Raw genomic sequence first — 23,905 nt, 5'->3', positions numbered from 1 at the left:
GAGGACTTACACTTCTGCATTTCAAAACATACTACAAAGCTACAGTAACCAAAGTGGTCTGCACAGGCATAAAGGCAGATATATAGAACAATGGAAAAGAACAGAGAGCCCAGAAATAAATCCTTGAATGCACGTGTCCAACGCACTGCAACCCTACGGACTGGGGCCTGCCAAGCTCCTCTGTCCATGTAATTCTCAAGGCAAGAATACTGGAGAGGGTTGCCATGCCCTCCTCCAGGGGATCTTCCTGACCCAGTGATCAAATCCACATCTCCTGCATCTCCTGTATTGCAGGTGGATTCTTTACCCTCTGAGCCACCTGTTGCTGCTGCTAAGTTGCTTCAGTCATGTCCGACTCTGCGCGACTCCATACACAGCAGCCCACGAGGCTCCCCTGTCCCTGGGATTCTCCAGGCAAGAACACTGGAGTGGGTTGCCACTTCCTTCTCCAACGCATGAAAGTGAAAAGTGAAAGTGAAGACGCTCAGTCACATACGACTCTTAGCAACCCCACGGATCACAGCCTACCAGGCTTCTCCGTCCATGGCATTGTCCAGGCAAGAGTACTGGAGTGGGCTGCCATAAGCTCTAAATTCTTGCGTACCTGGTCAAATGACTTTTGATAAAGAAGCCAAGCCATTCAATACAGGGGAAAAGCATGTTTTCAACAAATGATGCAAGGAAAAGTAGATATCCACATGCAAACAATAAAGTTGAAACCTTACCTTATAATGTATACAAAAATTAACTCAAAATGGATCAAATCCTGAATAAATGTGAGGATTAAAACTTAAAAAACACTTAAAAGAGAAAATGTAAGGGAAATCTTTGTGATACTGGATTTGGCAATGATTTCTTGGACATGACACAGAAAGCACAAGCATCAAAAAAAACAAAGATAAATTGAACATCATTAGAATTAAAACTTCTGTGCATCTAAGAACACTATCATTAAGAGTGAACAAACCCACAGGAGAAAATATTTGTAAATCATATATCTGATAAAGAGTCTAGATCCAAAGTAGATTAAAAGCTCTTACAATTTAACAACAAAAAGACAAACAACCCAATTACAAAATGAGCAAAGAACTGAAAAAGCAATTCTCCGAAGATTTACAAATAGCCAAAAAGCACAGGAAAAGATGCTCAGCATTACTAATCAGTATGGAAATACAAATCAAAACCACAAGGAGATACCACTTCACACCATTAACACAGCTCTTATCAAAATAATGAGCTGAAAGGGATGTGGAGAAACTAGAACCCTCATGTGTTTCCAATAGGAACATAAAATAGTACAGTCACTGTGAAAAACATTTTGGCAGTTCCTCAAAATGCTGAACACAGAATTATCATATAATCCAGCAATTTCACTCCTAGTATATATCGTATATATCCGAAAAAACTTAAAAGAGGGACTCAATGTTCACAGTAGCATTATTCACAATAGTCAAAAGGTTGACACAATCCAACTGTCCATCAAAACATGAATGGATAAACAAAATGTGAGGCTTCCCTGGTGGCTCAGTGGTCAAGAAACTGCCTGCTAAATGCAGGAGACTCAGGTTCAATCCCTGATCCAGGAAGATCCCACATGCCACAGAGCAACTAAGCCCATGCACCACAACTACTGAGTCTGTGATCTATACCCTGGGAATCGCAACTACTGAAGCTAGCAAGCCCTAGAGCCTGTGCTCCACAAAAAGAGAACCCGCCGTAATGAGAAACCCAGGCATCACAAGGAGAGTAGCCTCTGCCAACTGCAACTAGAGCAAAGCCCATGCAGCAAGAAAGTCCCAGCATAGCCAAAAATAAATAATTATTAAAAAAAAAAAAGTGATGCATACATATGATGGAATATTATTCAGCCATGAAAAGAAAATTCTGACACATGTACAACATGGATGATGTTAAAAGTTTTCATAAAAACTATGTGAAACAAGCTAAATACAAAGGACAAATATTGCATGATCACACTTAAATGAGATATAGATAGCAGACAAATTTCATAAAAACAGAAAGTAGAATACTGTAAGTTACCAGGGGCTGGGGAGAGGGTGGAATGGGGGGCTCTACTTTAATGGGTAGTTTCCATTTGGAATGATGAAAAAGTTCTGGAAATAGATACTGGTGATGGTTATACAACATTATGAATGTATTTAATGCCACTGAATTGCATACTCAAAAACGGCTAAAATGGTCAATTTTATGTTGTATACATTTCACCAGAATTAAAAAAGAAAACCTAACAATTGGAGAGCACTATGTTCATAGACTGAAAGATTAAAAACTGTAAACAGATGTCACAAACTGATTTACAGAATGAATGCAAAGCTAATCAAAACACCAAACGGATTTTTCATGGAACAATATGATTCTAAATGGTTATCAAATGCAAAGAGCAACAGGTAAGATAATAAAAATAAGAAGACAAAGACAAGAGGGAACTATCAACGCTTATTTTATTTGAGAAGGAAATATCAATGCTCATTTTATTTGATATCTCATGTCCACATTTTAAAAAGCTAGAGCAATTTTAAAACTGGCATTGGCACAAAGATAAGACAAATCAAAAGTACAGAATAGCAAGTCCAAAAAGATATCTACACATATATGATATGAAGGGCTGATTCATGACATGGTGGCACAGTACAGTAAAATAAAGAGAAAGGTGTTAAAGTAACTGGATGTTCCTATTTAATATAATATGTAATATATATTATGTGTATAATTTATATAAAATACATAAATATATAGTGTACATAAAATAAATGTTTTTGCCCTATTTTATTCTATACATGAAATCAAATCCAGATGGCTTGGTTATAGACCTAAATGTAAAAAGCAGAAAAAAAAAAAATTTCCTTTATAGGAAAATCATTTCATGACCTCGTTAGGACAAGATTTTACAAGTTGCAAAAAAACACTAAACACACACATACACAAAAACACAACCAAAAAAACCCACCTGAAAATTCTGACTACAGTGAAATTAAAAAGCTTTTATTAAAAGAATATAAAAACAAATCACTATCCCAGAGAAGCCATCTGCAAGTCACAAGTGAGAAAATCTACATGGCCTATAAATATACAAAAAGAGGTTTTACCATCATTATTATCAGGGAATTAAAGTAAAAATCACAATGGGACTAACAAAATGACTAAATTTAAGAAGACTGACATATTAAGCACTGCACTAAGGATGTTGAGCGAAGAAGCCATGCACTGATGGGAAAGTAAAGTGAAACAACCACTTCTGGAAAAGGACTGGCCTTCCTGGCAACCTAGCAACTCCACCTCTAGGACATATCCTAGAGTAATTATTTCTCAAGGCTTCTTGATCATGAACCACTCTAAGAAATACACTTTTCATTGCAATTCCATACACACACACACACACACACACGACACTGAAAATACACTGTCAACTTTTTTCCTGTTCTAATTTTTTAATGCTGGTTGCTCCCTGCTAAATTGATTTTATGACCCCTTTTGGAGCAATCCCAGCAGTTTGATCAGTTGTGAGCTAAATTTCTGCAGGTGTACAAGTACATTCACAGAAGTGTTCATAAACTGCACAACACTGACAAAAATCTACATGTACATCAACAAGAGAATAGACGGTGATGTAATTCACATACTGAAATACTATAGAACAAAGAAAATGAAGAAACTACAGATATATTCAAACTGATGAATCTCAGAGAAGTACTGTGAGTAAAAAATATCAATAGAGCATTACTCCATTTACAGGAAGTTCAAAACAGCCACAACTAAACAAAATACTGTTTAGAAATAAAACTCAAAAGAACAATACAAAATTCAGTAAAGTGCTTCCTTCTGATGAAGAGAGGAATGCACTGAGAGAGTCACACAGGAGTCAAAGGTATGGGCAATGCCTTACTTATTAAAGCTTGGTCACCAAATACATAGATACTCACTTGATTATTTTAACTGGGTAGTTCACTGTCTTTACTCTGCAACAAAGATCTTATAGTAAAATGTAAGTTAAAGTTACATGACTTCCATCGTGGTTCAGTGGTTAAGAATCTGCCTGCCATATGCAGGGGAGATCGTGCATCTCCCCAGGGATCACAGGTTTGATCCCTGAACCAGGAAGATTCCACATGCCTCAGGGCAGCTAAGCCCAAGTACCACAACTACTGAGCCCATGCATCACAACTACTTAAGTCCATGCACCTAGCGCCTGTGCTCTACAACAGGAGAAACCACAGCAACTGCAACTAGAGAAAGCCAATGGGAAGCAATGAAGACCCAGCTGCTGCTACTAAGTCGCTTCAGTCGTGTCCGACTCTGTGAGACCCCAAAGACGGCAGCCCACCAGGCTCCGCCATCCCTGGGACTCTCCAGGCAAGAATACTGGAGTGAGTTGCCATTTCCTTCTCCAGTGCATGAAAGGGAAAAGTAAAACTGAAGTTGCTCAGTCATGTCCAACTCTTAGCGACCCCATGGACTGCAGCCCACCAGGCTCCTCCATCCATGGGATCTTCCGGGCAAGAGTACTGGAGTGGGGGAAGACCCAGCACAGCAAAATAAATAAACAAATATTTTTTAACTCAATATAAATAAGTTATGATAATCCTACACACAAACACACACAAGTGAGAAAAGTAAATTAAAATGCATAGTGTTGGTCCAAAGAAATTAGGAATCGCTGTTTGAATATGAATAAAATATCAATCCTTTTATGCTTATAATGCACAACTATTTGTACAAATGACAAAAGAAATATATTTTGACATACATATCCATATATCAAAGAAATGGAGTGTGTTTGGGAAAAAATAAAACTAGCACTTCCCCCAAAAGTCAGTTGCCAAAAGCAGTCATCCATCCACAAACATTAATCGTACGTTGTCAAAGAAGTGAAGATTAAAAAAAAAAAACTTCTGGAACGTCTTAAGTAAAATGAAACTATTATTTTAAAGACAAAAGGAATAAGGTAGGGACTCGGGGTTAAAACATACATATACAATAGCAGAAAGTAATGAAAGATCCAAACATGAGGGAATAGTGTACTGATAGCTAATAATATACATCCTAATCCCATCACATTGATGTTATTTAATTTTCTCCTATTCTAAAATAATATCAAGATGAAAATATTCACATATACTTATGCATTAACACCTGCAGTTACTTGCTTGAACTATAATCCGAAGTACAGTGCTTAACAACATCATCTCTAGAGTGTCCAGGGTTCAAAACTTGGCTTGCCCACTTTTACGTGACCCTGAACAAATCATTAAACCTTCCTATGCCTTAAGTTGCCTCATCATTTAAAAAAAAAACAAACAACTCATTAAAATAGTGCCTATATTTTGTCCTGTTGAGAGGGTGAAATGATATATTCCTCTATACAAGCACCTGACAGTACCTGACACTATTATTAGAGCTTCACGGTATTTCACACATGAGGAAACTGAAGCTTAGAAGATAAACTTGCCCAGTCATAACTCTAGTCCACTTGACTCCAAAGCCCATGATCTTAACACTACTACTATACCACCTTGATAACTCAGCATCAGATTATGGATTTTTTCCTACTTATCTTTCTTTCTTTCTTTCTTTCCCCAATTATCAAAAATGAGCACATTTGCACTACCCTAAAATCAGAACAAAATTTTTTAAGTTAGAAGACAACAAATACTCTGGGCTTTGGGACGTAAGAGAACAGAAAAGCACCGGTAGCATCTGAGAACGGCATGTAGAAAGTCATCATTTGGAGTTATCTATCTATTCATGACTATGGGAGGATACAGTGCAGAAAATAAAAAGAGGAGGGGTAGGGACAATACAGATGGGAAAAGAAAATTTTATACCATGTTAAGGCAGCTGTAACTTCTACTTGTTCCTAGACCTATACATCACCATAAATATCTGAGCCTACTATACACACACACACATATATATACAGAACTAAATTTTTATTGTTGGGGGGGGTGTTTACCCAGCTATATCCTGTGCAGAAATTACATATGTGATAATGAAAATACTGTGAACCTGAAAAGAAATCTTTTCTGCAACAACAGTTAAGTAACACTATAGGAAGATGGGAAATAACAATCATACTTGCTTTAGAGGCAATAATCTTGAGATATGGGTAGGGGGGAGAGGCGACCGTACTGAAAGGAGGAAGGTAAAAAGAAAAGAAAAAAGTTCACTCTAAGAATGTGTACTATGCTACCTTTTGTAGAAAACAAAAGAGCCTATATGTGTATAAATAGGTACATACATAAAGAAACTAAGAAATGAATTAAAAGTTAGTTAACTATAGAGAAAGACAGAAAGCGAAACTGGACAAATAATAGACAGGTTTAGGGGAAAGAATTTTTACTGAATATCTTTTTTATATATTTTGAGTCATGTCAAATATATCATCTAGACAAAAAATTAGGGTTTAGGTTATGTCAGTGACTACAGAAGTAGAGAAATTAAATTTAAGATGCCTAGGATACCTAAACATAGATATCCAGAAGTGAAGTGAAGTCTCTCAGTCGTGTCCGACTCTTTGCGACCCCATGGACTGTAGCCTACCAGGCTCCTCCATCCATGGGATTTTCCAGGCAAGTGTACTGGAGTGGGTTGCCATTTCCTTCTCCAGGAGATCTTCCCGACTCAGGGTTTGAACCCAGGTCTCCTACGAACCTGGGTAGATATCCAGAAGGCATCTGCAAATATGGATCTGAAGGCTAGAACTGTCAGGTGCTAAGTGATGCCTAGAGGCATCCATACTCATGCATAAATTTACACAGGGTGAGGTAATCAAATAAACAGGCCAGAAAAGTAACCATGTAAACTTAAAATTTTCTTCAAGAAGTAAACAAGTAATGCCAAATAGGAATCCAAAAGGTCATGTTTAAAGAGGTAAAAGAAGAAAACAATTTCTCAGAAGTCATGAATAATGAGAGTTGCAAGAAAGATAGGCTGATCAGTTTTAAATGCTGAAGGTAGATTAAGTTTAATGGAAACAAAAAGAAAGTTTTGGATTTGGCCATGTGAAGCTAATAGCAAAAAATCAATAGAGTGACAGACTTTTTAGCAGTCAAATGTAATGATCTGAAGAATGAACAGATAGGAGTTTGTGGTATTTTAGGAATTTGTGATATTTTATTTATTTATACCTAAAATTTTTTCAGAAAAGGATTTGAGGCAGACTACAAATAAAGTACCTGCATTATAACAATAAGAAAATAGAAAAATGCACATTGAAAGCCAGTATGAGGGACATCCCCCTGATTCAGGGAAACTGCTCTTACCCCTGACTCCAACTCCAACTATGTAGTTCTAGTGAGGGTTGTCATTCTTAGTACCCTCCCCACTCCAGCCACAGGGATGGTGGTACATGATCCAAGACAGGCCAATCAGAGTCCTTCCCAGGATTCTTCAAGACAGCCCCTTCTTCTGGTAGAAGGGGCTAGAAGATGAGAGCCAAGAGCTGCCAGCAGTCATGGTTCCAGCCTCATGAAGTAGAGAGTCTGTAGTATGAGAGAATGAAATCAACACGCAGAGAAACAGAGATAAGAGGTGAAGTCCTAAACCCCACAGGACGAGGAGAAGAGAACAAATATACTAATAATCAGATTAACACAACTGATGTAACTAAAGACCAGATTTGGTTCTGGACTGCATGATAGCCAGAACAAAAAGAAAAACAGAATACTTATCATAGAGCTATCAAAAAGGAGAAAATATACCAGATCCTAAAGGTAGACAATTTTTCCTATGCTGTATTATATTTGTTGAACATGGATTTTTAAATAAATAAAGATCATTGAAAGACAAAACAGACAATGTCCATGATGAGAATCTTACAGCAAATGCAGATTACATATGCTACTGCTCAAATTAACTTCCCTGGTGGGCCAGTAGTTAAGACTCCCTGCTTCTACTGCAGGGCGCCTGGGCTGGATCCCTGGTAGGGAAACTTAAGATTCCCCAGTGCCACTCAGTGCAGCCAAAAAAAAGAGAATTAAGTTATATGTTAATCATTAAGTACAACTAACAGGCTATAGCAGGCAGCTGAAACAGAGGTATCAACTAATGGCTTTATTCTTCCAGAAGACTCACTAGTGAAAGAGGAAAGACAGAAAGGTGGAAAATGTTTAAAGGAAAACTAAAATCCATGGGAAGATTCAAAAACAATTGTGAGCTCAGTGGGGCGGGGGACAAGTAAAAAGGACAGGAAAAAGATAAAACAAGACCTAGGAAGAAATGGGAAAAGACTACATCATGAGCACAGGCAGTTAATTCCACTTAAAATTTAAAAATACCTCCTCTCCTTCTGAAAACTCAACTGAATGACATAAAAGGGCACAAATCACAAAGAGAAAACAAACATAAAGGAAGACAACAGTTACAAAATTTTGGGAGCTGGAAAGGAGACAAGCAGCAACTGATTTAACAGATCAGAAAAGGATGCTACAGTATGACAAGTCCAAAAGTAATGTATCTTAGACCACACAGCAGCAAAAACTAGAGAAACTTGAGGTATCACACATCAAGGGGTAGGGAGTTGCCATGCACAGGGGTGGTGTGTGCATCCAAGAGGGATGGGGTCAAGTAAAGCTAAAATTGGGGGAGATGAGATAAAATCTGAGAAAGCAATCACCAACACCCCCCCTTCCACCACCCCCCACCTACACGTGCACGCGCACACAAACACACACACGTGCGCGTGCCCGCATCAATTCCTTCACTATACACTACGCAAGTGCTGCACTCAATATGCCAGCAAATTTGGAAAACTCAGCAGTGGCCACAGGACTGGAAGAGGTCAGTCTTCGTTCCAATCCCAAAGAAAGGCAATGCCAAAGAATGCTCAAACTACCACACAATTTCACTCATCTCACATGCTAGTAAAGTAATGCTCAAAATTCTCCAAGCCAGGCTTCAGCAATACGTGAACCGTGAACTTCCAGATGTTCAAGCTGGTTTTAGAAAAGGCAGAGGAACCAGAGATCAAATTGCCAACATCTGCTGGATCATCGAAAAAGCAAGAGAGTTCCAGAAAAACATCTATTTCTGCTTTATTGACTATGCCAAAGCCTTTGACTGTGTGGACCACAATAAACTGTGGAAAATACTAAAAGAGATGGGAATACCAGAGCATCTGACCTGTCTCTTGAGAAACCTGTCTGCAGGTCAGGAAGCAACAGTTAGAACTGGACATGGAACAACAGACTGGTTCCAAATAGGAAAAGGAGTACGTCAAGGCTGTATATTGTCACCCTGCTTATTTAACTTATATGCAGAGTACATCATGAGAAACGCTGGGCTGGAAGAAACACAAGCTGGAATCAAGATTGCCGAGAGAAATATCAATAACCTCAGATATGCGGATGACACCACCCTTATGGCAGAAAGCGAAGAAGAACTAAAGAGCCTCTTGATGAAAGTGAAAGAGGAGAGTGAAAAAGTTGGCTTAAAGCTCAATGATCAGAAAACTAAGATCATGGCATCCGGTCCCATCACTTCATGGGAAATAGATGGGGAAACAGTGGAAACAGTGGCAGACTTTATTTTTTGGGGCTCCAGAATCACTGCTGATGGTGACTGCAGCCATGAAATTAAAAGATGCTTACTCCTTGGAAGGAAGGTTATGGCCAACCTAGATAGCATATTTAAAAGCAGAGACATTACTTTGCCAACAAAAGTACGTCTAGTCAAGGCTATGGTTTTTCCAGTGGTCATGTATGGATGTGAGAGTTGGATGGTGAAGAAAGCTGGGCGCCGAAGAATTGATGCTTTTGAACTGTGGTTTTGGAGAAGACTCTTGAGAGTCCCTTGGACTGCAAGGAGATCCAATCAATCCATCCTAAAAGAGATCAATCCTGGGTGTTCATTGAAAGGACTGATGTTGAAGCTGAAACTCCAATACTTTGGGCACCTCATGTGAAGGGTTGACTCATTGGAAAAGACCCTGATGCTGGGTAGGATTGGGGGCAGGAGGAGAAGGGGACGACAGAGGATGAGATGGTTGGATGGCATCACCGACTCAATGGACATGGGTTTGGGTACACTCCGGGAGTTGGTGATGGACAGAGAGGCCTGGCGTGCTGCAATTCATGGGGTCGCAAAGAGTTGGACATGACTGAGTGACTGAACTGAACTGAACTGATACACTACGAGGTAACTCACTCCCCCTCAGCGTAGAAAACTGCAGAAAGGGTAAACAAGAGGAAATCTGGACTTGGAGACATCACGCACATCTGAGCAAAGGGGTACTGAAAATCTAGTTCTAAATTGTGAAATTTCAGGAACCACTGGCTCAGAGTTGTAACCAGGTCTGTGAATCCCGAAGAGATGACTGGAAGATTTTCCTCTGAATAAACTAACCAGATGGTGGCATCCGAATAAAAGAACCCAGCCAGATTACCTATAATGAAGCCAATCAGCCACCAATTTCTGCCACACACACAGAGCTTCCAGTTACCTCAATAGGAGCTTGTCTTCAATTCAGATGGATGGCTACTGCTGCTAAGTCACTTCAGTCGTGTCCGACCCTATGCGACCCCATAGACGGCAGCCCACCAGGCTCTGCCGTCCCTGGGATTCTCCAGGGAAGAATACTGGAGTGGGTTGCCATTTCCTTCTCCAGTGCATGAAAGGGAAAAGTGAAAGTGAAGTTGCTCAGTCGTGTCTGACTCTTAGCGACCCCATGGACTGTAGCCTACCAGGCGCCTCTGTCCATGGGATTTTCCAGGCAAGAGTACTGGAGTGGGGTGCCATTGCCTTCTCTGCAGATGGATGGCTACAAGTCACTAAATTTGTAAGCGAAGTCCCTAACAAGACAGGCCAAAACAAATGGTACAAAGGAACTCGGAGTAAGAGTCCTAAGAGCAGAAGAAAACTTCAGAAAACCGAAACAAAACAAAAACAACCACCTGATTAACATCCTCATGAAGTTGAGAAAATATGCACCCAAAAAACAAAAGCAGATGATAAAAATTAAACATTCAAAAAGTATAAAAGAACCTTTGGAAATTAAAAGTATAATAAAATTTAGAAATTTAAGTGAAGGGATGGAAGATAAAACAGAAACTGCCTCAGAGAGTAAAACAGAAATAGATAACTTAAATAGCAAGATCAGTTCAAAAGGTCCAATATCCAAATAAAAAACAATACAGAAAAAGCAAACAATGACAACAAAACTGAGGACGTATCAGAAATAATTTCAGGGACGTCCCCGGTGGTCCCGTGGTTGAGAATCCACCTTCCAAGGCAGGGGATGCCGATTCGATCCCTGGTCAGAGAACTAGGATTCCATATGCTGTAGGGCAACTAAGCCCAAACACTGCTACTAGGAAGCCTGCATGCCACAACAGACTCAGTGAAATCAAAATGTTTTAAAAAGTTTTTAATTAAAAAAAAAAAATTCTCCCTTAACTAAACTCATGATTCCTAACATGATTTACCAGACTGAAAGGGACACGACGTACCCAGTACAATGAGTGAGGGGCAGCACACTACCATGAGAAATAGCAGAGATAAACTGGATACAGAAAACACACTAAATCCAGAGAGAACAATCCTATACAAAGGATTAGAATCAGAACTTCATTGGTCTTCTTAATAGAAACACTGACAGCTAAAAAGCAATGGACAAGTAGCTTCAAAATTTTGAAGGGTAGTTATTTCCAACCAAGAATTCCATACTCAGGCAAACCATCAATCAAGATGGTAAAACTTTTTTCCTTTTTTAGAATTTTAGAATTTATGAAGAATCGAAATGACAGACTACCTGATTCATTAAATAAGTGGAAAATTATGTAAGAAGTGCCTTCAAAGTATACAAAGATTTAGGAAAATGAAAATACAAGACAATTATTAATCCCAGGAAAAAAGAAAAACTTTAACATAAGAAAGCAATCATTGCATGCTTTTGACTCAGAAATGAACAAAAAATACTTAGTCATAAAAACACAAAATTTTCTGTTTACTACTACTGGATTAACCAAAATTTGTGGTATACTAAAAGACAATATCTAAAACTGATGTCAAGAATAGCTGCTTCTGGACTTCCCTGGTGGTTCAGTGGTTAAGAATCTGTCTTCCAATGCAAGGATACAGGTTCAGTTCCTGCTCCAGGAAGATCCCACATGCTCCAGAGCAACTAAGCCTTGTACCACAACTACCAAAGCCTGAGCACCCTAGAGCTCATGCTTCACAACAAGAGGGGCACTACCAGGAGGAGACCAAGCAAGGCAACTAGAGCAAGTCTGTGCTCGGCAATGAAGACCCAGTACAGCCAAAATAAAAAATAAAAATTGTTAATGAATAGCTGCTTCTACATTCCTTGCCAAGAGTCAAGCAGCAAGGTACTGTTTTGGTGTGTGTGAAAAAGAATCTTTTGGTACTACTAACAGTGCATTTATCACTTGGATAAACATAAAAATTAAATCTAAACAAAAAATGGAATAGACACAAAGGGCAATTTATCAATGTACCCTATGTTTTCATTTCTCTTACTAGTCATGTTGTTTGTTGTTGTTCTTTAGTCTCACACCTGACTCAAGTGACTCCATGGACTGTAGCCAGCCAGATTCCCCTGTCCATGAGATTTCCCAGGCAAGAATATTGAAGTGAGTTGCCATCTCCTTCTCCAGGGAATCTTCCTTACCCAGGGACTGAACTCAATCCCCTGCGTGGCAGACGGATTCTTTACCACTGAGCCACTTTGTAGGCAGGTTAGAAAATGATACAAACAAATGTTAAGCACTTACTTCCTGACAGCTATTATGCTAATCTTTTCTCACAGTTAAAAAAAAGGAATTCAAGAAGAGAGACAATGGAAATTGGTTATTTGCTATTCTATGTATGGTGGTAAGCACTAAATCTGTTAATTTTTTTTAAATCACCTCTTTTAAAGTTACAGGAACTTAGGATGCTATGCTGAATTCAAAAACAAACAGAACGGGGAATTCTCTGGCAATCCAGTGGTTAGGGCTCCACATTTCCACTGCAGGAGGCACAAGTTTCATCTCTGATCGGGAAACAAAGTAAGATTTCACAAGCTGAGCAGCACAGCATGACCAAAAAAGGGCAAATACTGGATATGAATCATCAGTAAGAGAAAAAAAAATGCTAGCAAATATTTAACTTTGAAGGCATTCTATTTAGAATATATAGGCTAAAAAACTTGCATGAAATAAGAAAAAGGTAAGTGACACTGAAGCTACTCCATCCTGGCTTCTTGCACTCATAAGTCAGAGTAAAGAAGATAAATCTGAAAACAAATTTTTAATTATGTAAGTAAAAGTAAATCTGGTGGTACAAATAAAAAAGAAGTAAAAGCTTAAAAAAAAAAAGTCAAAATTAATTGAAGCTGAGGCAGGCAATGAAAATAATTAATTTAATATGTACCTTAGAGGGTTGAGGATGATACCAGCATAGACCCTATATGTGCTGAAAAGTTCTAACCAAGTTAGCTGTGTAAGGAGAGGAACTGGTAAGGGCTGATCCTACCAAAGGGGAATCTATGCCAAAAAAAAGATGTACTGGACCACTAAGACCAGAGAAAGCTCATTTAAGAGGATAACTCAGGTGAGAGGAAAACCACTTTCAACCCTTCCGTCCTTGTTTCTGCCTGGAACATCTCTTTACAGTCACAGTGAATGCCATGCTGTGACTGTGGAAAACCATGTGTTAAGGTTGAATAATAGGAAGACAGAAAAAGTCTGATCCCTAAAGATTTCACAGAAGGGCTTCCCTGCAGTCCAGTGGCTAATACTCTGCGCTTCCACTGCAGGGGGACATGGGTTCCATCCGTGGTCAGGGAACTAAGATCCCTCATGATGCAGCCAAAATTAAGCAATTAATTAATTAAAGATTTCAGAGAGCTGTCACAAAGCGTTAAAATGCCTTTCTGAACTCTTTTTAAATAGGAAATTTATAAATTGCTAATTTGCAGATCACTGTAATCTGGTCTTTGTTACTAGCACCAAAAACAATTCTTAACAAATAACAGAGCAAATGCAAAAACCCCTCAGGGACACCTTCACAAACCCAGGTTATTAGCAGAAGAGGGATCACAAGGAAGACAATTCTTCAAGATTAGCTCACTGTTAAAAATTACAAAGTTTATGAGGACATCTACCACCACAGTTAAAAAACAAAACAAATGAAAAAATTCCAGAATCTGTGAGGAGTTTTAAAATAAGTATGCTTTAAATGTTCAAATAAGTAAAATAAATATAAATGTTAAGACAATGATAGCAAGATATTATGAAAAAAAGGCTAATTGAAAAATATAAAATAAATAGAAATTCTAGCTATGATTTACTCAGAAAAGAAATTCATTGACTGGATTAACAGTAAGTTTGAACACAGAGCTAAAAAGATTATCCATAATACAGAGGTAATAGAGAAACTGTAAAAGAGAAATTAAAAGACCTGAAGAAAAGGATGAGAATGCCAATTAAACACCTAAGTAACAGTTTCTGGAGAAGAAAATATAATGAGATGCTATATTTGAAAAGATAAGAGCAGAATATTTTCCAAAATAGATGAGAGCAAATCAAGTCTCAAGCAGGATAAACAGACAATCAACAGATTTCTTATTAGCACAAATAGGTACCAGAAAACAAACTAAAGTCTTTAGTTATAGGAAAACAACTATTATCCTAGATTTCAAACTAACATACAAGAGAGCAAAATAATGGCATTCTTAAGACATAAAAAGACTGACAGATTTTACCCCTTACTAGCCACCAATCATGAAAATACCACCAAAAATTTTCAAAAAGAAAATAACAAAAAGGGCAGCAACAGGAATAAAAAACTGAGTGGGGCAAAAACATCAGTAACGTTAAGTCCAAATTACAAATGATTATTTAAAAAAAAAAAACTACCACTGAAAGATTAAAAACAAGATGGAATTAAAATGTAAACAACAATAAAATGATTTTTTCCAGGAAGAAAGTGGAATACAAGGTGTCCTAAGGTCCCTTGCTTTGTTCAAAAGGAGTACAAAGATAAAATCCTGGACTCAGAGAAAAAATAGAAAGTAAGCACATTAAAAGTTTAAGAGCAATCATTTAAAAAAAAAAAAGAACTAGAATATAAAACCTCCAAATCAGCCCAGACTTTTTTTTTAAAAAAAGGAATAAAGAACACTCAATCACTACAAATGAAGGGAAAAAGGGGGGAAAAAGCAGGGAAAATAGGTAACAAAATGAAAACTTAAGAAATAAGTCCAAATGTATCAGAGATTATTATAAATGTAAAAAAAAAAACTTGCATGTTGGACTTCCCCTGTGGCCAGTGGTTAAAACCGAGTCCCACTCCCAATGCAGTGGACTCAGGTTTGATCTCTGGTCTGGGAAGATTCCAGATGCCTCGAGCCAACTAAACCCGTGAGCCCCAACTATGCTCTAGTGCCTGCCAGCCACAACTACTGAGCCCACATTCTGCAACTACTAAAGGACAAGCACCCTAGAGCCCATGCTGTGCCACAAGAGATGCCACCACACTGAGAAGCCTGCACACTGTAACTCAATAGGAGCCCACACTCACCACTAGAGAAAGCCAGAGGAACAGCAACAAAGACACAATGCAGTCAAAAATAAATAAAATAAATTTTTAAAACTTTCATAATATTCTTAGATTAAAAAAAAAAACAAGCTTCACTATATTCACAAGGATGTTCACTGGAACACTATTTGTGATTGTGAAAAATTGGAAAAATAGTGACAGTCGATAAAGGAATTAAATTACAGTACATTCCATGACAACAGTAAAAAGCACATAGAACTAGATGAGTTTATACAGTGCAGCAAATGTCACAAGTAGCTGTATCACTGAACACATATATAACATGATAACATTCCTGTACAATATACTACTAGGTGGTGTTTATGGATATACATGTAATAACAAGGAGTAAAACATATACGATGGCTCTACATATATAATGAAATATTACTCAGTCTTAAAAATAAGAAGGAAACCTTGCCGTCTGTGACAACAACAGATGAACCTTGAAGGCATTATGCTAAATGAACCAAGTCAGAGAGAGAAAAATAAATACTGTACGGTTGGACTTAAATATGGAATCCAAAAAAAACAAACTCAGAACAGACTGATAGCTACCAGAGGCAGTGAGTGGTGGTTGGGGGAAATGGGTGAAGGTGGTCAAAAGGCACAAACTTCCAGTTATAAATAAGTTCTGGGGATGTAGTGTACAGAATGGTGACTGTAGTTAACAATTCTGTATTGTGTATTTGAAAGCTAAGAGTAAATCTTAAAAGTTCTCATCAAAAAGAAAAAACAATTACAACTATGTGAGGTGAGGGATGTTAACTTACTGTAGTAATCATTTTGCAACATATACATATATCAAATCATTATGTTGTATACTCTTAACATTCCAATGTACATAGAAGTATAGCTCAATAAAACTGCAAGAAAAATAGAGACTGATCCCACAGACACTAAAAGGGTAATGGCTGACTCAGATTGGAGAGAATACAAAATGTATTTCAACTCAATTTTTTAATTTATTGTTCTCTTTAAGCAGAAGGGAAGATCTGAAGCAAATATGAAGAATGGACATTTATTCATTCTGGGTAGCGAACACACAGATACGCATTTTATGTTCTACTTTGCTCAGAACTATTTATGACAATCAAATGCATATTAACATAATTTGTAGAATTAAATATAAATATACAGTGTGGTTAAGTATGTTTCACATGGTTTTACAAATTTATAGTGATTTATGTGCATTACATATATTCAGTAAGAAAAAAACTTAAAACTGAAATAACATAATCCTAAATCAATCCCTAAAACCCTATTCATATTCCATCCACCAGTTCCTCCCTAACAATGTAAAAAAGCTAGGAGGAACTGCAATAAAGAGACAGAGCAACAAGAGAAAGTTACAGCTCAGTTCCTGGAGGAAAGCAATCATCTTTCATTTACAGCCAGAAGAGCAGGACCTAAATAATGCAAATCCTTAATGGGCTTTTGGCCATTTTATTTTTCTGGACAACCCACTTTCAACGTGTCTTCCAAGTAGAAAAATCTAAAATATCCTCTCTCTGTATCTTATTAACACTGTACAAGTAGGTAAAATTCCTAATAAATCTCTTCAGCCTGTGGTACATAAGAACACATACACTTTAAATATAAAAACAGTCACCAATGAGTGTTTTAACCTCTAAGCACTATGATTGCAGTTAATAAACAAGGAAATCCAATCAAAATATTTGTTCTCTTGAGGTGAAATAAGCAATTCAAGTGTTTTTTTTTGAACAATGAATGCCTATCTAACAAAGAGCTTCCCTTAAAAACCAACCAAACTTTTCCTCAATCACCATCTATTTTTATTTTCCTCTTTCTTTACTTTTTCAACATTTATTCTAACCCTGCAATCCCTGCTATTTTCCATGCCCTGTAACTAGGGTTCTGCCCAAGCAGGGAACTACAATTGCTGTCTCAAGAACTTGTCTTTGGACTTCAGCATCCCTGGCAGCAATGTACACTATCAACGACTCTTTAAAAAACAACTGCTTGTGTTGCTACTGGAACCTGCAGTTTCTCCTTTCCTGACAGTTCATTAGCCATCCTTGGTAACTTGTTCTTACTCTCCCAAATGTGAATATTCACCATAGTTCTGCTTTCACTCTTCTTTACTAGAGTAAATGTTGTCACTTGGTTCCCAATCTTCCTGCTATACAGCTCCAACCCTAACTTGTCTTCATTACTTTAACCCTAAATTTCCAATGAAACATCCTAGCAGCATCAAAACCAACATGCCCCAAACGGAACTTTCTTCACTCTTCAAATTTCCTCTCCATCCTCTATTACTATCAACAGCATCACTATCCCAGAGTGCTCAACCATGACATCTTAGAATCATCTCTGATTATTCCCTTTCCTTCACCCCACTTCCATTTCTGTCATTTCCTCCTCCAAAATGCTCCCTCCCTCCCTTCCTACTCCCTTTCTACTCTCAAATTTTTATATAACAGCAACCTAAGTCTTTCAGTTTCTAACCTCTCCTTTCAAAACCATTCTATATACAACCAAGCTATTTGAGTAAAAACTGCTTTATGGTTCTGGATTTTCACTCCTCAGTATCTATGAGCTCGTAATTCCCCCTTCTCTGAAAAGCAAGCTATCCCAAACCCACAGAGATTTCCCTGAGTCTGACCAACTCACCTCTACTCTCTAGCTATGGCTAACTAACTCATCCAGAACTAGAAAAGCCAAGACAGAGTTTTTTCCCATCAAAGGAACATGAGATTCCGACTGAAATTCAGTCTCTTGAGACAGGAATGAAGTATGGCCATCATTCACCACAGGAGGCAACGTACAATATACTGTGGTTGAGAGTTTAATCACAGCCCAGACTCCAATTAGGTATGTATTTCTCTCAAAACTACTAGGTCTTTATCTGTGAAATGAGAATAACAAAAGGGTATCTACTTCATGTATTTGACAGGATAATTAAAGAAGATAATTGGTATAGAACATTCAGCACAGTATCTGACAGTAAACAATAAAAAAGTTAGTTACTGACAGAGTAACTAGCAGAGAAAATCTGTAGAAAGGAAAAAAATTAAGCAGATACACAGAGAAAACCAGAAATAACATTAAGACTAATTCAATTCCCATTCTAACTCATGGATGTATTTTCAGGCTAGGTTTCTTGGCTACTATATCCTTTTAACAAGAGGATGCATACAAGTATATATGAGTATATATTTAACTATATACATATACAAAACTATGGCCTTATAACCCTACCTTTTATAACTGTACACTACAGGAATTCAGAAAAGACTGTGCCTGTTCTTTAATTAATGACCCCCACCCACATCCTGCCAAATAAAGCTTAAATAAAACATGTCTTCCACTGTACCTTTTAAGATAACTACCTTATTCACCTAGATATCCTGACCATGACCTCAGAAAGGAAAAAGGCATAGAAATAGGCAAGAAGTGGTATTTGAAGCAAACAATCCTGCAATTTTACCACTCCCATTCACCTCTTTATCCTCCCTCTCTTGATACCCACTTTCCTATTTTCTCATCTTTCTCTGGCCATGAAACTACTATGTCATGCCATGGAAGAGCCTAACCTTACTATCAATGTTTACTAACAAAGTAAAGCATAACTTCCTTTGCTTGGTTACCCATCAACCCCAAACCATAAAATGTTACAAAGGGCGAGGGGGGAGTAAATCTATACATAAATTAAGTCCTGAAATTTTTACAATTAATTTCATCCTCCACTTGCTAATTTCCATTTCTGTAATGTTAGAATAACTATAATTCTGCTACACTGCATTTTCACACACAAACATCACATATCAACAGACTAGTGCTCTGATTTCACAATCCTATATAGGCTACTCAGCCATTATTTCTGCTGATCGAAAATTGCCCAGGCAAAACTAAAAACCTCCATTCTTGCTCTCCATGTAGGTAGAGAGGTTGAAATATTTGCTTTCTAACTTCTGTCAAATTCTCTAGTCAACACCAAAAGGAAGAAACTATCACACTGCAAATGGTAATACTTTCATATGATTAATGAAGATAAAATCTATTCTTCCCTCATATTTCTAGAAGTTCAACTGGAAAAATGCTTTTGACCACCAAGAATAAACATTTCTCTCTCATTCTTACAGAAGGTTTACAGAAGTGTGCAGAAAGAAGGTTAGCCAGCCAAGTTAAAAAAAAGGAAGATTCTTATGCTGCTTTGCCAAAGGGCCTGAATGTCTGAAAATACTGAGCAAAGTTAAACTATACATGTACAGATGTAATAAAAAGAAATGTGAATCACTAAATACTTATGGATTTTTTTTATTCCTTAAACAGAACCTAGCAGAATTATCTCAGTATAACTAATGTATGTCCTATTGCCATTATGTTTAAACTATGATTAGCCAATTTAACCAGTAGGCAGGGCCAATAAAGCCGAAATACAACTTTATATTTTATCCTTTCTAAGTATCCATCAATATGCAGTTCAATTTGTTTTTCAGATCTTATAAAACCAGTTTAAAAATACAAGTCAATATTTGGCCCAAACTCAATATTTGAACAAGACTGAAAACCCTTCAAACTGAAACCTGAGTATGTAGCATCCTAAGCTACTCACTAAAGTATTTTCAAGTTTTTGATAAACAGTCCTTACCACTCTGGCCGCTCTCTCCTGAGATTCACATTTCCTGCAAAACCATGGTCCTGTGGGTACTTGAACAATGCCATAGCAAGCTGTTGGAAAACAGAATGTTTGAAAATAAGTTAAAGGTTGAATAACTATGGAAAATCAAATAATGTATCAAAGCCCTATTAAAGTAATATCTCTGAAACTATTCACGTAAACCAACTGCTTTGTAAAAAAACTAAAACATGTTACATTTATGTTTATCATTTATCACCAAGTTACAATTGTGACATTTTAAATATCAGAAAGGTAATTTTTTGCTATTTCATTTCAAAAGAATAAACATCACAAATCTTAATTATTCTTTTACAATAAAAATATTAGATAAAATTTAACACATTTTTACATAAATAAATTATTCATTCCTACAATGATTATATGAATATTCCCTAATTTAAATTCATTAATTCATTCCTATATCCTCAAGTTTAAATATCAAGCATTTTAAATACATGAAAATAAAAATTATTTTCAAATCACCTTTCAAAATAAACAAGCTATTGCAGGAAATGAAATGAAATGTACTGTTAAAAGTGAAATGCTTCTATTTAAATAAAATGTCCAGAACAGACATCTGCCTCTCTATACAGAAGGTAGATTAGTGGTTGTCTAGAACTGGGGGAGTTGGGGAGAAATGAGGAGTAACTGTTAATGGCTTATTAGGGTGATGAAAATGTTCTATAAAACTGCACTAACAAATCCAAAACTGTGACTATACTGAACACCATTGAATTGTACATTCTAAGTGGGTTAACTGCATGGTATGTGAATCATATCTCAATAAACTCATAAAAAACAAACTGCAGGTTTATTTCTAATGTATAATGTTAATGTTTCAACAAGTGATGTGAATACATATCACATACCTAAATCACAGTCTAGTTACTTTAAAAATTGTTTCCATATTAACGTTTACTTAACTCAAAGTTTAAAACTTGCCAAAAACCTAAGGCATTAATAATCCAACTGACATTTTCTCAAATGAACCTGCTCAGAGGAAACATGGAAATATATCAAATACTGGAAAGCATTTAAAGAATATAAAATCAACACAGATTTCTAAAACTCCAAAAGCTAAACTTTGAACCCCTATTAAAAGTAGTAGTTATTCATTTGTGTCCAACTCTTTGTGATCACATGTTTTGTAGCCCGACATGCTCCTCTGTCCACGCAATTCTCCAGGCAGGAATACTGGAGTGGGTTGCCTTTCCCTTCTCCAGGGGATCTTCCCCACCCAGGGATCAAACCCGAGTTATTCTGCATTGCAGGCAAATTCTTTATCGTCAGAGTACCAGGGAAGTCCCAACCCCTTTTAAAAGGTATGAGTAAAAATATTCTATCAACCAAGTAACTGGCGGTCCAGTAGTTAAGACTATGCCTTCTAATGCAGGAGATGGGAGTTCGATCCCTGGTCAGGGAGCTAAGATCCTACGTGCCTCCTACTCAAAAAATCAAATCATAAAATAGAAGCAGTATTGTAACAAATCCAATAAAGACTTTAAAAATGGTCCACATCAAAAAAATCTTATTAAAAAAAATACAACGTTAGTGTCCAAAAAACTTGCATTTTAATTCAGAAACACAGAGTAAATTTTCAGTTGTAAATGAACATTTTCTAAATTGGGAGATGAGACTACTTAGCATCATTTATCACCCAAATTCACAAGAGACACCTCCATAAGTACCAATGAACACTACAATGGAATATACCTGGTTCTCAGACCTTAAAAATCAGTAGTTTCAATTCACATTGTTTTCACTCTTAGAAAAGTGAGGTGTGCAACTCTGCGCTTCCTTGAAAGAACTGGGAATAAGTGCATCCTCAGGTGAGGTTATTTACTACCTCCTAAATCTCCCTTCCAGTTCTGAGATTCCATTCAATGAAGACTGCAGTTTAGTCCCTTAGGCTCAGGCTTTCTTTCGTTGACTAGCGTCCAATACACTACTAAACAACATCTGCATCACTCAATGCCAGATTCAAAAACGGGAAGGGGCGCAGGCTGGTGCCTAACAAGAGTACAAGAGCCACCAAAAAATTACCTAGGTTTTTTTCCAACCTCAATTCCTTACCACCTAAAATGGAAAAAATCAGAACCTTTCATGGCCAGAAAGCTATCTTATCAGTGTCCTTGACCTTTTTCTACATCCCAAAACTCACCGAATGGTAACACCCCAAAATAATACTAAGATGCTCCCCAAGTTCCTGGCGGCACCGCCACCTCCTCTTCTGTCCGGTCACTTAAGCTGCGGAAGCGGCCCGAGGCGGCCATCCCGACAAGCCTCAGCCTCCACCCGGGGCAACTCGGCGCAGCTCGGCCCAGCCGCTCCCGGGGGCGGCACGGCTGCGGCGGCAGACGCCTTCCGCCTCTTCTCCGCGGGAAGCGCCAGTCCGCAGCGGCGGCGGCAGGGTCTGGGCCAGAAACCTTGCGGTGCGCGGCCGCAGGGCAGCCCCGGAGGCCCCGACCCGCCCCGGCGCCGCGCGCCGGAGCCAGACTCCATGGCACAGGAAGTATCCAGACACTGCGGCAGACTGAGCGGCGGAAGGGGGAGGGGGCTCCACGCTTCCCAACCCGCACCCACGGCCGGGGGGCGCGCGCCCGGCCCCCCGCACCCCCTCGCCGCCGACCCCCGCCTCCCGGAGTCCACGGAACCGCGGCTCTGGGCGCAGGCGGCGGCCGAGTGACACTTGAGAGAGTGAGCGCAGGATCACATGACAGTGCAGGCCACACGCACTTTCTCCCACATGCACAGCCCACACCCCCTCCGCCCCGCCGCGGACCCTCAGAGTCAACCCCCGGCCGCGGAACGGGGCGGGGCGGGGCGGGGGGAGGGGCGGGAAGGGAACTGGCAGTTGCTGCCAAGGTGGGGGAAGCGGTGACGGTTGGGAGAGGCCGGGTTCGGCCCGGCGGGCGGTTGGGTGTTTACCTTGATGCACCGCGACGCTGCAGCCGTGCCCGTCGCAATAAACCAGGGGATTCTCGGCCCAGCCTCTCTCGTCTGAGCAAACGCAACAGCCTCCAATCATCTCCTTCATACTATGGGAGACCTCGTCCTCCAGTGACACGGGCCGGTCGCTAGAGACCATCTAAGAGGGAGTTGGGGGGGACCATTAAAAAACACATGCAAGCCAATGAGTGCTTACCGCCCCCGTACAGCCCACCGCGCCCCGGCCCCCCGCCCTCCGATCGGCCGCTCGCTCACTCGGGCTTTGCCGCTCAGTCACTCACGTTCCGCACAAGAGTCAGGAGCCATGTCCTTGCTGACTCCCCCCACCTCCCCTCCACCGCCTCCTCCGCCTCCTCCTCCTCCTCGTCGTCTTCCCTCCCCACCTCCACCCGGCCGCTAACGCTGGAGCCCGGAGAGGGCACACATAATCAAGCAGGCCTCCGCACAGGCGCACTGGGGGGGCTCCCGCTGGGCCAGGGGCAGCGAGGGAGGGGAAGGGGGTTGCGCTTCCTCCTCCGAGCGTCACTCAGCGTGCGCGCCCGCCCAACGGCCGGCGTGAGAGCAGGCCCGGGAGAGGCGAGGCCTGCGTGCGCGCCGCCGCGCCCGACCGGCAGCCCAGGCCGGCCTCCCGGCCCCTTCCCGTCTCCCGCGCCTCTAGCAGCCGCCGAGGTGTGCTGCGAGGGGGCGGGGTCGAGCGGAGCCGGCTGCGCGCCGAGGCCGGAACGAACCAACTGGAGGGCGCGGGGGCGCGCACGC

General features: G+C 39.5%; 1 protein-coding gene across 50 annotated transcripts in view; it reads right to left on the bottom strand.

Moving 5' to 3' along the window:
- Nucleotides 1–23,682, bottom strand: part of MLLT10 (MLLT10 histone lysine methyltransferase DOT1L cofactor) — a 205,848-nt gene extending 182,166 nt beyond the window's left edge. For 22 of the 50 annotated variants that reach the window (XR_014073059.1, XR_014073053.1, XR_014073062.1 and 19 more), the window contains exons 1-3: nt 23,405–23,682; nt 23,129–23,288; nt 20,171–20,250 (exon numbers count right to left, since the gene is read on the bottom strand). Coding sequence is in view for 34 of the 50 variants with exons in the window: in XM_081556678.1 (XP_081412804.1) it covers nt 20,171–20,250; nt 23,129–23,288 (240 nt within the window). In the remaining 16 variants the exon portion in view is untranslated. The remainder of the gene's footprint in view (nt 1–20,170; nt 20,251–23,128; nt 23,289–23,404) is intronic. The other 28 variants (XR_014073060.1, XR_014073063.1, XR_014073066.1 and 25 more) reach the window with 2 other exon arrangements.
- Between the last annotated feature and the right edge of the window lie 223 nt (nt 23,683–23,905).

This window comes from Giraffa tippelskirchi, chromosome 13, assembly GCF_054371585.1.
Source record: "Giraffa tippelskirchi isolate mGirTip1 chromosome 13, T2T-mGirTip1v1.2.pri, whole genome shotgun sequence".
NCBI lineage: Eukaryota > Metazoa > Chordata > Mammalia > Artiodactyla > Giraffidae > Giraffa > Giraffa tippelskirchi.
This window is presented reverse-complemented; position numbering and strand designations above follow the sequence as displayed.